The 14116-nt window shown below is 41.4% G+C and overlaps 1 protein-coding gene across 1 annotated transcript in view; it reads right to left on the bottom strand.

Moving 5' to 3' along the window:
- The window catches only part of LOC133224884 (nuclear factor of activated T-cells, cytoplasmic 3-like), a 78757-nt gene that overhangs the window by 53516 nt on the left and 11125 nt on the right, over positions 1-14116 (bottom strand). The window contains exon 2 of the mRNA XM_061376773.1: positions 8814-9945. Coding sequence (XP_061232757.1) covers positions 8814-9945 — 1132 coding nt within the window. The remainder of the gene's footprint in view (positions 1-8813; positions 9946-14116) is intronic.

The following is a 14116-nucleotide window of genomic DNA, read 5'->3' as shown; positions in this document are numbered from 1 at the left end:
TTCTTATAGGTCCCCTTTGGATACTAGAAGGCTGCTATTATGTCTCCACACAGCCTTCTCTTGTCCAGGCTGAACAGCCCCAACCTTCTCAGCCTGTCTTCATACAGGAGGTGCTCCAGCCCCCTTATCATCCCCGTGGCCCTCCTCTGGACTTGCTTCAACAGCTTCATGACAGCAGAACTGCACAGTACTCCAAGTGGGGTCTCAGATAAGAGAAGCAACTTTTCCAACTATTTGGCCATATACCACTGTATCTAAACTACTACTTTTCTGTCAGATTAAGCAACACTGCCAGCAATCCTAGTTTCCAGTGGTAACCACCAGATAATAGCAGGTAACATACTCTCAAGTTGCCATTAAGTACCCATCACTAAAGAGATTCCTCGTCTGTGGATACATCTATCAAAGCCTGTTTGTTCATCATCCCTGGAACAAATAAACTACTTTATATCCCATCACTTCTCAGTGCTCTAGATTAAATTTGTGATGCAGCAGTCTGAAGACAAACATCAATTTATACAGTAATTTTTAAAATCAATGTCCAAGTGTCTAAGAATTCCATGAGGGAAGACAGTAAAAGAAACTAGGTTTTATTTAAAAATTTTTTAGCATTACTGAATGTTGCCTGATTATCTACCAGACACAGAAACACCATCTGTTCCTATCAAATACTTCAGGGGTTAAAGAAAGAAAGAAAAAAAAAAAAAATTAACAATTCCTTAGATTTACTACCCTGCAAAGTGCCTATTTGCTTGAGACAAAATAAATTCTATCTACTTCACATAACCTGAAACTTACTGTTCCACTAGCTAGTCATATTTAAGTTTATAGCAAAAAAAAAAAAACCCACAAACCAATAAGCCTAAAATAAAAAATAACAGATCCTATAATTTTCAATTGCATCATCATTGCCCACTTTTCTGACAAAATGCCCCTTGCTACCTACACCAGTGCTGGCCAGGTCTGTGATGGTTGTTAACTCCAGAACACCCCAACCATGGTTGTTAACATCATAAATGTTGCTAGTCTCTTACAAATTGTACTTTTAGTCACAAGTCCTCACCAGAAGCATTATACTGATCACTTAGTAGAGGTTTCTGGATCATCCCTATATTCTTTTTATTCCCCTTGATCATGTTCGTAAAACAGACTTTCTCACAGGAGATATGTATCTTGTAACTAAGAACATTAACTTTTCTAAAACAACTGTGTGTGTGTGTGTGTGTGTGTGTGTGTATACACACACACACATATATCACTTCAAAATACTATTTGCTGCTCATCTTCCTCATACAGCAGCTTTGTACTTGAGAGCGTGACTGGAAACTAAATAAGAAAATGTTAATAAAAAGGGATCAGTCTTGAAGAGCTTCCCAATATTACATGGGTCCGTTAATATTTATGAAATAGCTACTAAATAGAAATGTCACAGTTTCAAAGACTTAAGGACACACTTAATATAATTCACATGAGCATACTAACCCCTTTCAGATGGTGCCTCAATGTGAGCCAGCAGATCAAATTTAGATATTTGAATATGAACACACTCTAGAATAAACACTTTCTCTGGTATTCTTCTGGACTATTTATAACCTATACTGACATAGGCTATCTAAATAAGAAAGTGAACTTGAAGCATCTGTTTCCCTTCCAACAGCCAATACAGAATTTGGGAAAGGAGCAAAAGAAAAGGAGAATCCAATTAATAAAAGAATCTGAAACAACTAAATGTGAAAACCCAGAAATACGCCTCAAAGAGATTTAGTGAGAAACAAATACACACCTTGATTATTATTTTTTCTGTGAGTAAAACTCAAGTTCTAATAGTAGATGTGCAAGAAAGTTGTAAAATCAGCATCTTTATGAAATGTTGGGGTAATAAGCAAATGGGGAGGTCACATCTACCATCACTACATCAAGATACCCAAAAGAAAGGGATTTTCCAAGTGGAAGGGAGGGAAACAGGAAATACACAGAAAAATCCATTTCCTATCCATCATCCTGGGGGGAGGTTGGGGGTAGAAGAAAGAGGTACTTTAAATAACAGTAACAAGAGTAACAATGCAATAAATAAAAATATCAAATAGCTTATTTCATAATAAATAAATATTGCAATAAATATTCCATTCATAAAAATTAAATATTCTATAAAATTACAAATTTAATCTGCCACGAAAGGAGTGCTCATTTGCTCAGATATTTCATTAATGACATCATCAACTGTCGTGGTTTAAACCTAGCCAGACAACTTTTTCCACTCACTCCCCCCCTTCTTGCCCTCCCCCTACTCCTGGACGGACAGAGAGGAGAATCAAAAAGAATGCAACTCCCATGGGCTGAGATAAGAACAGTTTAGTAGCTAAGGTATAACAAAAATTACTACTGCTACCACCAGTAATAATAATGACAAAGGAAATAACAAGGGAAGAGAATACAACACCTCATCACCAGGCGACTGATAACTCGCTCTCCCCAGCCGGACCAAGCAGCGACCGGTACCTCCTCCAACCCTGCAGTCCCTCACCATTCCAGGTAACTCCCAGTTACCTCCTGGGCATGACATGCTGTGGTATGGAATACCTCTTTGGTCAGTTTCGGTCAGGTGTCCTGTCTCTGCTTCTTCCCAGCTTCCCCTCCTCCCTGGCAGAGCATGACACTCACAAAGTCCTTGGCCAAACCAAAACATTGTTATTATCTCTGTTCCCAGCCCGAAAGTCAAAACACAGCACTACACCAGCTACTAAGAAGGAGAAAAATGACTGCTACTGCTGAACCCAGGACATTATCCACCCCTTATTCCATACCATTCACATCATGCTCAGATCCCACATTTTCAACATACCATCGCTCTTATCTAAGTGCAGTCTTATCTTAATGCATGGACCAGTCCCTATAAAGCTGCTGAGTCCATCTGGTCCATGATGTCAGGTTCCCTCCCTTGTAACAGTCTTTCAGAGCAGGAGAGGCTGTGTGCAGTGTTCACACTCGTGAATAACCTGGGCAATAGTGTCCATTGCTAAGTCCACCCTTCAATCGTGAGTCCATCTCTATGTTGCATCTCCGCTCTGTTGGCCTGAAGTGCCATGGGCCCACCAGGCTCAAAATAATTCACTGTCCCCTCCAGCAGTTTCTGCAGCTTGCTGCTGGGGATTCCATAGAGCTGCCTTCCATCTCTGACGCTTCCAAAGCACAGGAGGGGCCCAGTGGACTACATACTTGCCCATACTGTCCCACATGGACTGCCACTCATGACTGTCCAGCCTTAGGAAAAACCTCTTGGTCCTCCTATATCATCATCTAACCCCAGAGAGGACCCAAACCCTACTCTGCTTAAATTCTGGGATCAGACAAAACGGTGGTGGGTAAAACACACTCTGTGGGTGTGCCAACATGCTGATCCCCATCACAATAAGCAGGCAGATCCCAAGGATACCCAAAGGCCATTCAAAACCTTCAGAACTCTCACATGATGCTGCTGTACTTGTCACTGGGGCTGGTGCAGCTGCTGTGCTTGCTAGCTCTCCCCCTACCAGCTTCTCTTTTTCTGAGTCCAGATCTTCCTCCTCTGCCTTGCTGGGAAATGCTACATGGTCTCCTGCATCCTCCTGGGGCTCGGCAGGCGGCTTCCGGGGAATGCTCTCGGCCGTCGCGGGGCTGGGCTCGGCTCCTCAGCCGCCTTCTCCCGCTGGCTCGGCCGCCCCGACCTCCTCCACCGGCAGCCGCTCCCTGCCGGCCTCCGGCCCCGCTTCCCCGAGCCGCCAGCTCCCGAGGCCCCTCCCCCTCGGCTCCCCGCGGCCTCACAAAAACGGAGGCGAGGGCCAGGACGGTGAGGAGCAGCCGGACGGCCAGGTACCAGTCCACGGCCACGTCCGTCCCGCCCTGCTGCTGGAGCCCACCCGTATTACAAGTCATTACCATAAAGTACAGTGAGGCAAAAACCTTAGCCCAAGCCCCACACTTGATAAAAACTAACACAGCAAATACCGGCTCTAAGTAATGTACTACATTCTGAAGCTGTGAGATCAAGAGGAACAACTCTGAGAGCCGATAAATCAGTATTGTGACGAGTGACTATTAATCTGCACAGATCTGTCGTCAGCTTAACCCTTCGTGCCCCACACTGGGCGCCACAAAGAACTGTCGTGGTTTAAACCCAGCCAGACAACTTTTTCCACTCACTCCCCTCCTTCTTGCCCTCCCCCTACTCCTGGACGAACAGAGAGGAGAATCAAAAAGAATGCAACTCCCACAGGTTTAAGATAAGAACAGTTCAGTAACTAAGGTATAACACAAATCACTACTGCTACCACCAGTAATAATAATGATAAAGGAAATAACAAGGGGAGAGAATACAACACCTCAGCACCAGGTGACCGAGAACTCGCCCCCCCCCCCCCAGCCCAACCAAGCACCGACTGATAACCTCCTCCAACCCTGCAGTCCCTCGCCCTTCCAGGTAACTCCCAGTTACCTCCTGGGCATGACGTGCTGTGGTTTGGAATACCTCTTTGGTCAGTTTGGGTCAGGTGTCCTGTCTCTGCTTCCTCCCGGCTTCCCCTCCTCCCTGGCAGAGCATGACACTCACAAAGCCCTTGGCCAAACCAAAACATCATTGTTATCATCTCTGTTCCCAGCCCGAAAGTCAAAACACAGCACTGCACCAGCTACCAAGAAGGAGAAAAATTACAACTGCTACTGCTGAACCCAGGACATCAACAGAAACCCTCACTATTCCTAGATACAGGAGACACTACCTAGATCCTTTTTCCCTATTTGAAAGGAATTGTCGCAGCAGTGGTTCTGTCCATCTTCACTTGTCTAGACTTACCTTGGACAAGGAAGCAGAAATGTGACTCGGCACATAACACACATGTTTTTCATATGCTACATGCTGCCAGATTATGGGTTTCTGTGACCGGATAAAAAACTGTCTTCTAACAAAAGTGTTTGGATGGCATCTGAAATACTATTAAAAAGCTCAAAAGCATGTTCCACAATTTTAAATGTTGCTAAGTGTTGCATACTTACTGAACACAGAAGAAAGAAGGAAAACATGGTCAGGAGTTGCTGCTAAGTGTGCATGCTGCTTGATCAATACTCCAGTTTACTTCATGCACTACTTTGGGCTTGATAATGCAATCAAGACATTTTAAAAAGTTTATTAGCCTTAATATATGCTGCAATTTATATAACAATATACTGCTATATAAAATATGTAATAACTATATAAATTGTAATTAATATATAACTATGACAACTGAGGTAGTCACTTTTGGCATCTACCATAAACTATGTAAGAAACAGTGGATCTTCTTGCATTTTATTTTTATTAATAAAACATAAAAGTCAACTTAGCTCCCCTACTTTATAAGCATCAAATTATAAAATATTACATGGCAGAAAGAAATATTTTAATATACTGAAGATGCATACCTTCATAGCATCTGTGGAACAGGCTACAACTCATAAGTAATTCAACATTTCACTGAGGATACAGCTGCCAGTGCAGCCATTTCCACTAATTCAATAGTCAGAATATATTTTTGGCAGCAAATGTATACAGTTTAATAATTTAATTTAGTTTACTTGTGAATAGGTGTAAGTCTTTATCTTCTGCCTATTTGCCCATTTTATAATTAGAGAAGTTCTTCAGTGCCAACCTTAAATAAATTCTGACATTTAAAAAAATACTTTTACTTCTTAATGCAAACAGTAAAATTTTTATTCAGCTCTGCTCAGTTACTCCCACTACAACAGGAAGCAAACTTAACTCAGTATCTATTTTTGTAACTAATATAGTCATACCACAGAAGAACCATAGATCCCCACCCCATCTGGCCACATGCCTATATGTTCATGTGCTTTTACCCTTCAGTACTGCTCACCATTAACAAACTATGTTAGCCTGTGAGCTGACAAAAACGGCAAGTTCAGACTGCTGTGTATCCTACATAATTATAATCCAATTCAAACCCACACAATTAAGAAAAAAAAAGTTATTCTTTTAGTTAGAATAAAGATTCTAGCAACAGACCGAACACCTTTTATTAAGAGATAAGCAAAATGCAACATAATTAAAGAAAACCCCAAAAATAGCTACAAGGGGGCTCAAGCACCTCCCACAAGCTGAAAAAGTTGGAGCTGTTCAGCCTGGAGAAGAGAACGCTGCATGGAGACCTCATAGCAGCCTTCCAGGATCTGAAGGGGGCCTACAAGAATGCTGGAGAGGGACTTCATCAGGGACTATAGTGATAGGAAAGGGGTAATGGGTTTAAAGTAAAATGGGAAGTTCAGGTTAGATATAAACTGTTTTCTTTACTGTGAGGGTGGTGAGGCACTGGAATGGGAAGTGGTAAATGCCCCATCCCTGGTGGTGTTCAAGGCCAGGTTGAACAAAGTCTTGGATGACATGGTTTAGTGTGTGATATCCCTGCCCATGGCAGGGGGGGATGGAACTAGATGATCTTAAGGTCCTTTCCAACCCTAACTATTCTATGATTCTATGACAGTAAACATATCTGTCAACACAATATTTGTATATCTAGTAAAACACAATTTTCCATCTAGCAGTTTTGAGTCTTTACTGTTAAACATCATGTTCATAAACGGATATGTGGAAGGATGTTAAATAAATAAATAAATAAATACAACCCAACACAGAGGAATACATTCAGCAGTAAACCTAAAATGTTCATTGTTAGAATTCAGACGGACACTGAAATCTGTTTGTAACCGTAAGAAGCTACCCTTCAGGAAACTCTTAAAGCTATTATTCATTTGTCTTGTTTTAAGGAAGTTTCACTGTACCCTGAAAGTATTGGTTTGTATCTCACCCATTTGTGTTTATAACTTCCTTCTCAGATACCCAATAGTAAAAGTTACAGCTGAATTTTTTCCATTAGTTCTTTGCCTAAAGCATGCTTGGAAAGGGTCAGCTACAGCAATTTTTACAATATGACTGAGTGCTTCTATATTCCACAAGATGGACACCCCGAGAATTAATTAATTAATACTCAGAGAATGGGAGCAGGGATTCTAAAACATTTTTTTCAACAGGCTTGTTCATTGGAAATAATACATCAAGACGTTAAAATGATGCAAGAATGATACCTGAATTTGGAAAAACCCACCAGAAATGGAAGTTACATAAAAACTAGCATGTTGCTACAAAAGCCAGCATTCACTTTTCAACAAGTTGTGCTTCTGAGGGAGGTCCCCAAAAGAACACATCTTCAGTAAGTTTGGCTTACTGAGCAATAGTTAATTCCAGATTTCTGTTAAGAATATAAAACTCTGAGACAGGAGGGGGAAAAAAAAAACAAAAAAAAACAAAAAAAAAACAACCCCCACAAAAAAACAAACAACCAATCAAACAAAAAAAGAAAACAGCCCCCCCACCCCCTCAAAAGAAAAAACAAACAGCAAACCAACCAAACAATCAAATACCAAACCAAAACCCCCAACCTCCTACAGGGCATCTCTGCAGAAACAGTTCTTTATTTTGCTTTTCTTACTTTGGGGGAGGACGTAGGGGAATTTCAAAACCATTAATATTTTCTGAGCCATTTTTTCTAAAATTAAAAATACAGAATGAAAACAAGCACTTTGCAAGGATGAATTTGCAATAAGAACATTCTATTTTGCCATTAACTTTCAGTATTTAAGTTTGCCTCTTTAAAATTAAAGTATGTGGAGGATCCTACCCTATCCCCTGGCCCCCACTTTAAGAAAGAGAAATAGCTTCATCCACTACACCCTTGAAGAGCAAATCTTAAGCATTGCCTGTAGACAGAATGGTACTATTTTAATCAGGTATTTAAAAATCAATACAGAACAGCATGGAAGCACTAACATTTAAACCTATAATATAGCTTTTATACAGATGATTGCGCTTTACAGACATTAATCAGATGTAGCTTTCTTACAAAATGTCTACATAAAATATGCCCACAGCTCCCAGTACCTCCTTACCCCTTATTTTTAAAACCCAGTAGAGCAAAGAAAGGTTCAGGAATCAAATAGATAACTTGAACAAGTAATCATAGCATCCATCCATCCAACAGCAATGCTGCTAAAGGAGTTCTCATTTCTACTCCACACACTGCTATACAGTTGGAAAGATCACAGAACTGTTCCATCTAAAAGGTAACAGAATGGGAAGGAGGGTGAATTTTCCCCCCAGAGTGAACTAGTTCCCTCTTCTGAGCCTCCACAAATTCTCCTGCTAGCACGTGACAGGACTACAAAAGGAAAAGATCTAGTTAACTCAGCACCATGATGGTGGAAATGCCCTTGTTACTACAGCCCAGCAATCAATTCTTTCTGGATGATTTTCAGTATGGCATGCAAATTTTTTCTCAATTCTATTTCTAGAATTCTATTAGCCCAAAGAAGTAAGTAAAACCAAAAGCAAATAAACTCCCCACTTTTTTCTGCAGTCTCTCACAGTTTTACAAACTCATGCATTTCTTTAGCTATATTAAAAATGTTAACTGCTCAGATCGAACAACAAAGAGCTCAGAAAATCTGCAGACATTTGATTCAGCTGGGCTCCGTGCATGCATGCATGCATGCAAACAAACTATCTTTAAATAAAACTAATCTGATGTTACAATGCATCTACTGTATTCTTAAAAGAAAAAGATGGATGTTTGGTGTCTCAAACTGGTTTTCCTAATTATATCACCTACCTGCCTAGAAGTAGTTTTCTTTAAGAAGTCTTAATGCATCACTGAAATACAAGCACATTTACATGTCTATTTAAGATGCACAGGAGGCAACAAATGGGAGAGAAGGACTTTCTAATCACTTACCGAAATAGAGGAGTATGACCAGACTTTGGTTTGCTCCAAGTAAAGTGTGAAGGAACAGAAAGAAATTGCTCTCCAGGAAAATCTTTTTTCAAGGTGTGCTGAGATCCAGAGCAGTCATCTACTGCAGTTTCAAGGAATGATGGTAAGTTACCCTGTTCTTCAGAACAAATGTCTATTTTTCCAGATAAAGTGACAGTCTGATCCTCTGAGGTCTTTCTTGTTTTTAGAGGAATATCAGTTTCTGTACAACACTGAAATGGTGAAAGGCCAGAATTAAGGCCTTGTATGTTAGGGATGGAAGTGTTTAGCCCGGTGTCTTCTGTTATGCTTCCTCTGGGAGAATGGCTGGGTGATGGAGTTGGAGAATGGTGAGGAGAGAAAGAACCAGCATAGTAAATCTCAGCACTGGAGTGTCGTCGCTTCCCACAGGGGGATGTAGGTCTTGATGAGGGCCTTGATGTTGGTCTAGGACTTAGCCAATTTTCATCTGTAATACTAGTTCTAGGAGAATGACAGGGAGACTGCCTAGGTGACAAGGCATGCGCAAATCCATATGGCTGCTGCCAAGATTCATCACTGGTGCCTCTTGGAGAACCACGAGGGGATGCCAAAGGAGAGCCCAGGGTAATTTGAGTGGCTGCTTCATTTAGCTCTGAGTCTACATCATCATAAACGTGGGAAATGGATTCACAAGAGGAAGCATCTGAAAACCAACTTCTGGATGAAATGCTGCTGGCAGGACTTGGACTAAGGGATGATTCCCTATATGATGGTTCAAGAGGAAGATAGAGATGGTCCCGTGAAGGCCTTTCCATATACTTATTTTCTGTGTTATTTGTGTGCAATTCATCTTCATTGGCTTCAATCCCTTGATGACAGTTAGGTGAAATAGATGTAATTTGAATACTAGGGCACTCAAAGGGTTTGGGTCCGCCTAGCGGATTATATTTGGATTCTGGTACCTCACAAGTTGCTTCATAGTTCTTATGACTCTGAAGTCTTGGTGGTGGTGAAAGAGGAGAGAAGTGAGACTGCAATCCATGGCAAGGAATACAAATTGGCTGATTTACAGGGGATGATGGTTGGTCTACATTAAAGATGTCTATGGATGCACAGTCATCTGACTCAAGATCTGAAAACAACATTAAAAAAAAAAAAAAGGAACAGAGTCAGAATGCAACACTTGTAAAAATGCCATAAACAAACCCCTTTGTTTCACAGGTATGGTCTGTTTTCAACATTCTAGGCATTTCCCATCACATTAGCCACACAAAATAAAGCTAATGCTTGATTTTAAAATTTCCCCAGCCATATTTACAGCTGAACAGGACTACAGCGTAGCTTTGTGTCACAAACCTTGTTTTCAATCAGATTCCATAGTTTATACACATCTTCAGCGGCTGAAAATATAAAATACTCAGAAAATGGGTTTAAAATCTTGAAAGTATCTAAGCTGGAACACTCAATTCAAGCTTTCTATATCATAACTACATTCCATTCATAAACATTTTTAATCATAATCTATTAAAAATATGTTGGACATGAACCATACCATGATACTTTCTGCAAGCCCACTAGGAAATACTTAAAGGAAATAAAAGCACCAGAATTTAACACCAGAAAGCATCTTACAGTGACTCAAACTTCAATGAAGACTACAAACAACTAAAAATATTCAAGAGAACTAACAAAGATTATTATTAAAGATATTAAAAAGAATCTTTTTTTGTTGCTTAGAAACTCTCAAGTGCCCATCCCACAGAATATAATATTTCAAGTGCAGTTTCACAAAGTTTGAGCACAACTTGTTCAGAAAAAAAAAACAAAAACTCAAAAAAATATTATCAGATCCCATTAACTTATCCAGAACACAGGAAATATTCCAAAGAAAAACAAGCAAATGAGAGGGAAGAGGGAGTGCAAGTCCAGTTAATGCAATCAGCAGCTTTGACTCACAGAACCAAAGCAGATTTTCTTGCCCCACTTCTCAATACTGAATTAACTGCTAGTATGAGACATTTGTCTGTTGCAGAGTCCTACTTTCTGTGCATCAATATTCAAGAAATCTTAAAATACTTCAGACAAGTTGTCCACTTTCAATTTCACGTTCAAAATTTAAGTTTCACAGAGCTGAGGTAGAGAGATCAGACTAGCACAGAATTATCAACAGCAGATGGGAAGAGCTGAGGAAGAGGCAGAGAAGGCAGGAGAGCACTCTTCTGTTTCAGGCTTCTTTGGTCCCTCTCCACAACAAACAACGTCTAATCAGTTTGGCACTGGGCTCTCCCATTACCCTTCCCCAACAGCACACATGCACACACTCAAACAGAAAGCTAGAGACCTAGGGTAAGAACTATGCATCTAATAAACACCAAATCCCAAAAGCATGCTTAAGACTGTGGAAACAATATATTTGGAAGTCTAAATCACATGAAACATTTTTTGACATGATCGTTAAACAGGTAGCTTTATTTCAGTTTGCACACACAACCCCCACCCACCCTTAGAGTGATGTGTTAAAAATAACCTGTTAGTTGATCGTACAAAGGGCAACACTAACTACTATGACCTTTACAAATCATGTCATTAATTCTACTAGATCATTTACCAATAATTATGTTTGCCCTGCAGAGAGAATCATAGAATAGTTAGGGTTGGAAAGGACCTTAAGATCATCAAGTTGCAACCCCCCTGCCATGGGGGGGTTGCAACCTCACACTAAACCATACCACACAAGGCTTCATCCAAGCCGGCCTTGAGCACTGCCAGGGATGGAGCATTCACAACCTAACTGGGCAACCTACTCCAGTGCCTCACCATCCTAACAGGAAAGAATTTCCTCCTTATATCCAATCTAAACTTCCCCTGTTTAAGTTTTAACCCCTTACCCCTTGTCCTGTCACTACAGTCCCTAATGAAGAGTCCATCCCCAGCATCCCTATATGCCCCCTTCAGATACTGGAAGGTTGCTATGAGGTCTCCACGCAGCCTTCTCCAGGCTGAACAGCCCCAACTTTCTCAGCCTATCATCTTCATATGGGAGGTGCTCCAATCCCCTTATCAACCTCGTGGCCCTCCTCTGGACTTATTCCAACACTTCCATGTCCTTTTTATGTTGAGGACACCAGAACTGTACACAATACTCCAGGTGAGATCTCATGAGAGCAGAGTAGAGGGGCAGGATTATCTCCTCCAACCTGCTGGTCATGCTCCTTTTGATGCAGCCCAGGATACGGTTGGCTTTCCGGGCTGCGAGCGCACACTGCTGGCTCATGTTCATTTTCTCATCGACCAACACCCCCAAGTCCTTCTGTGCAGGGCTGATCTGAATCTGGAAGAGCACTAAAATTTGAAGGAAGTAGTAAGCATAGAAAGATGAATGTAACTTCGGCAAAAGAAATGAGAAAAATGAGAAAAAGGAAAAAAAGACAAAAGAAAAACACCCACCAAAAAAAAACCCAAACCCGACCTAGCCAATAACCCTTAAGATGGAAAGGAGTGACAATGGCTCAAAAAGCTCCAACACAGGTCTTCAAGAAAGCAGAGAGTAAACAAATTCAGGCAAGTCTCACAATAGGGAAGTGCAAGGCAAAAACAGTTATGGAGAAGCCAAAGGAAAAAAAAAATGAGTTATGGAAATCTGGTTACTTAATAGGAGGGCCAGTACATCCAAACAATCCTACTGGGTGAGCAAAGGAAGTAAAGAACTGGAGTTGGCCAAGTCATGAGTCTTTACTGCTGTCGTGGTTTAACCCAACCAAACAGCTTGTTCACTTACTCCCAGTGAGTGGTGCCAGGCGTTAGTCCGCCCCCCCCCCTTCCCCAGGGGCTGCCGCCCCCTTTCCCCGCTCCCAGAGGGGTGGGGAGGAGAATCGAAGGAATGCAACTCCCACGGGCTGAGATAAGAACAGTCTAGCAACTAGTGTACAATGCGAATCACCACTGCTACCACCAACGACAACAATGATAAGAGAAAACAGCAAAGGAAAGGAGTACAATACCACGCGCCGAACCACCAGTCCGACCCGGCCGACCCCCTCTCCTTCCGGGTTCCTCCCAGTTCCCCCCTCGGCATGACGTGCTGTGGTATGGAATACCTCTTTGGTCAGTTTGGGTCAGGTGTCCTGTCTCTGCTTCCTCCCGGCCTCCCCTCCTCCCTGGCAGAGCATGAGACTCACAAAGTCCTTGGCCAAACCAAAACATCATTTTTATCAGCTTTGTTCCCAGCCCGAAAGTCAAAACACAGCACTGCACCAGCTACCAAGAAGGAGAAAAAATGACTGCTGCTGCTAAACCCAGGACAACTGCCCATAAAAATATAAGAAGCATTCAAGAAACAGATAGTAGGTCAGATTACTAAAGCAGAACATAAAAACCACCACAAGCACACATCAAAATACAAAGACCAAGAGAAGCAGTGCCATTCACATCAAAAGCCTGCCATGACTCTGAAAAGGCAGGTGTGTTAAATGTAAAGACAACTGAGTAAACTGTTTACAAAGTTAATAGCAATGGAAAGTGAAGAAAAGTAGACTAAATAAAAGGTTAAAAAGTACTGAAAAATTATGGGCCAGTAAGTTTAACTTCAGGTTTAGAATTAGCATTAATAGGCTATTTGTTCCAGTAAGCATTTAAAAGGAGACAAGAAAACAAAAAAGTCAGTGTTTGCCAAGAACAAAACCATGTCAAACAAATTTTGTTTTACTATCAAAGGAGGTCTTCTGGATAGCTAGCAAAGGAAGAAACTCAAGATTTGAATTAACTCAGGGCTTTTAACACTACCACACACAGAGAAGCCACTGAGTCTTCAGAAATTTAGTGAAGCCTTCTTCCCCACCCTGCTAAGATCAGGTTTACTGCTGAGGGGTCACGAAGTCATCAGATGCTCTATATTCACAACGTGCTTATAAAATATATAAAACTGTAGACCTTACATCGGGCACCTGTGTCATCCTTAATCCATAAGAAGCAGGTCTATAATTTTGAATGTACATTTGCTAGTCAGGAAAGACTAGTTTACAGAAGCTCCTGTTCAGTATTAAAAAGTGTGTCAATGTCCTGCTGGAGGGAAGGAATGCCATCCAGAGGGACCTTGACACGCTTGAGAGGGGGGCTGATGCCAACCTCATGAAGTTTAACCATGCCAAGTGCAAGGTCCTACACCTGGGTCAAAGCAATCCCAGGCACAGCTACAGGCTGGGCAGAGAAGAGACTCAGAGCAGCCCTGCAGAGAGGGAACTGGGAGTGTTGGTCAATGAGAAAATAAACATGAGCCAGCAGTGTGTGCTTGCAGCCCAGAAAGC

Source organism: Neopsephotus bourkii, unplaced genomic scaffold (assembly GCF_033783945.1).
Source record: "Neopsephotus bourkii isolate Nb327-2 ecotype Australia unplaced genomic scaffold, CSIRO-AGI_Nbou_v1 NB_1736, whole genome shotgun sequence".
NCBI classification, from domain to species: Eukaryota; Metazoa; Chordata; class Aves; order Psittaciformes; family Psittacidae; genus Neopsephotus; species Neopsephotus bourkii.
Note: the sequence above shows the minus strand (reverse complement) of the source record. Positions and strands in the feature narration are given on the sequence as shown.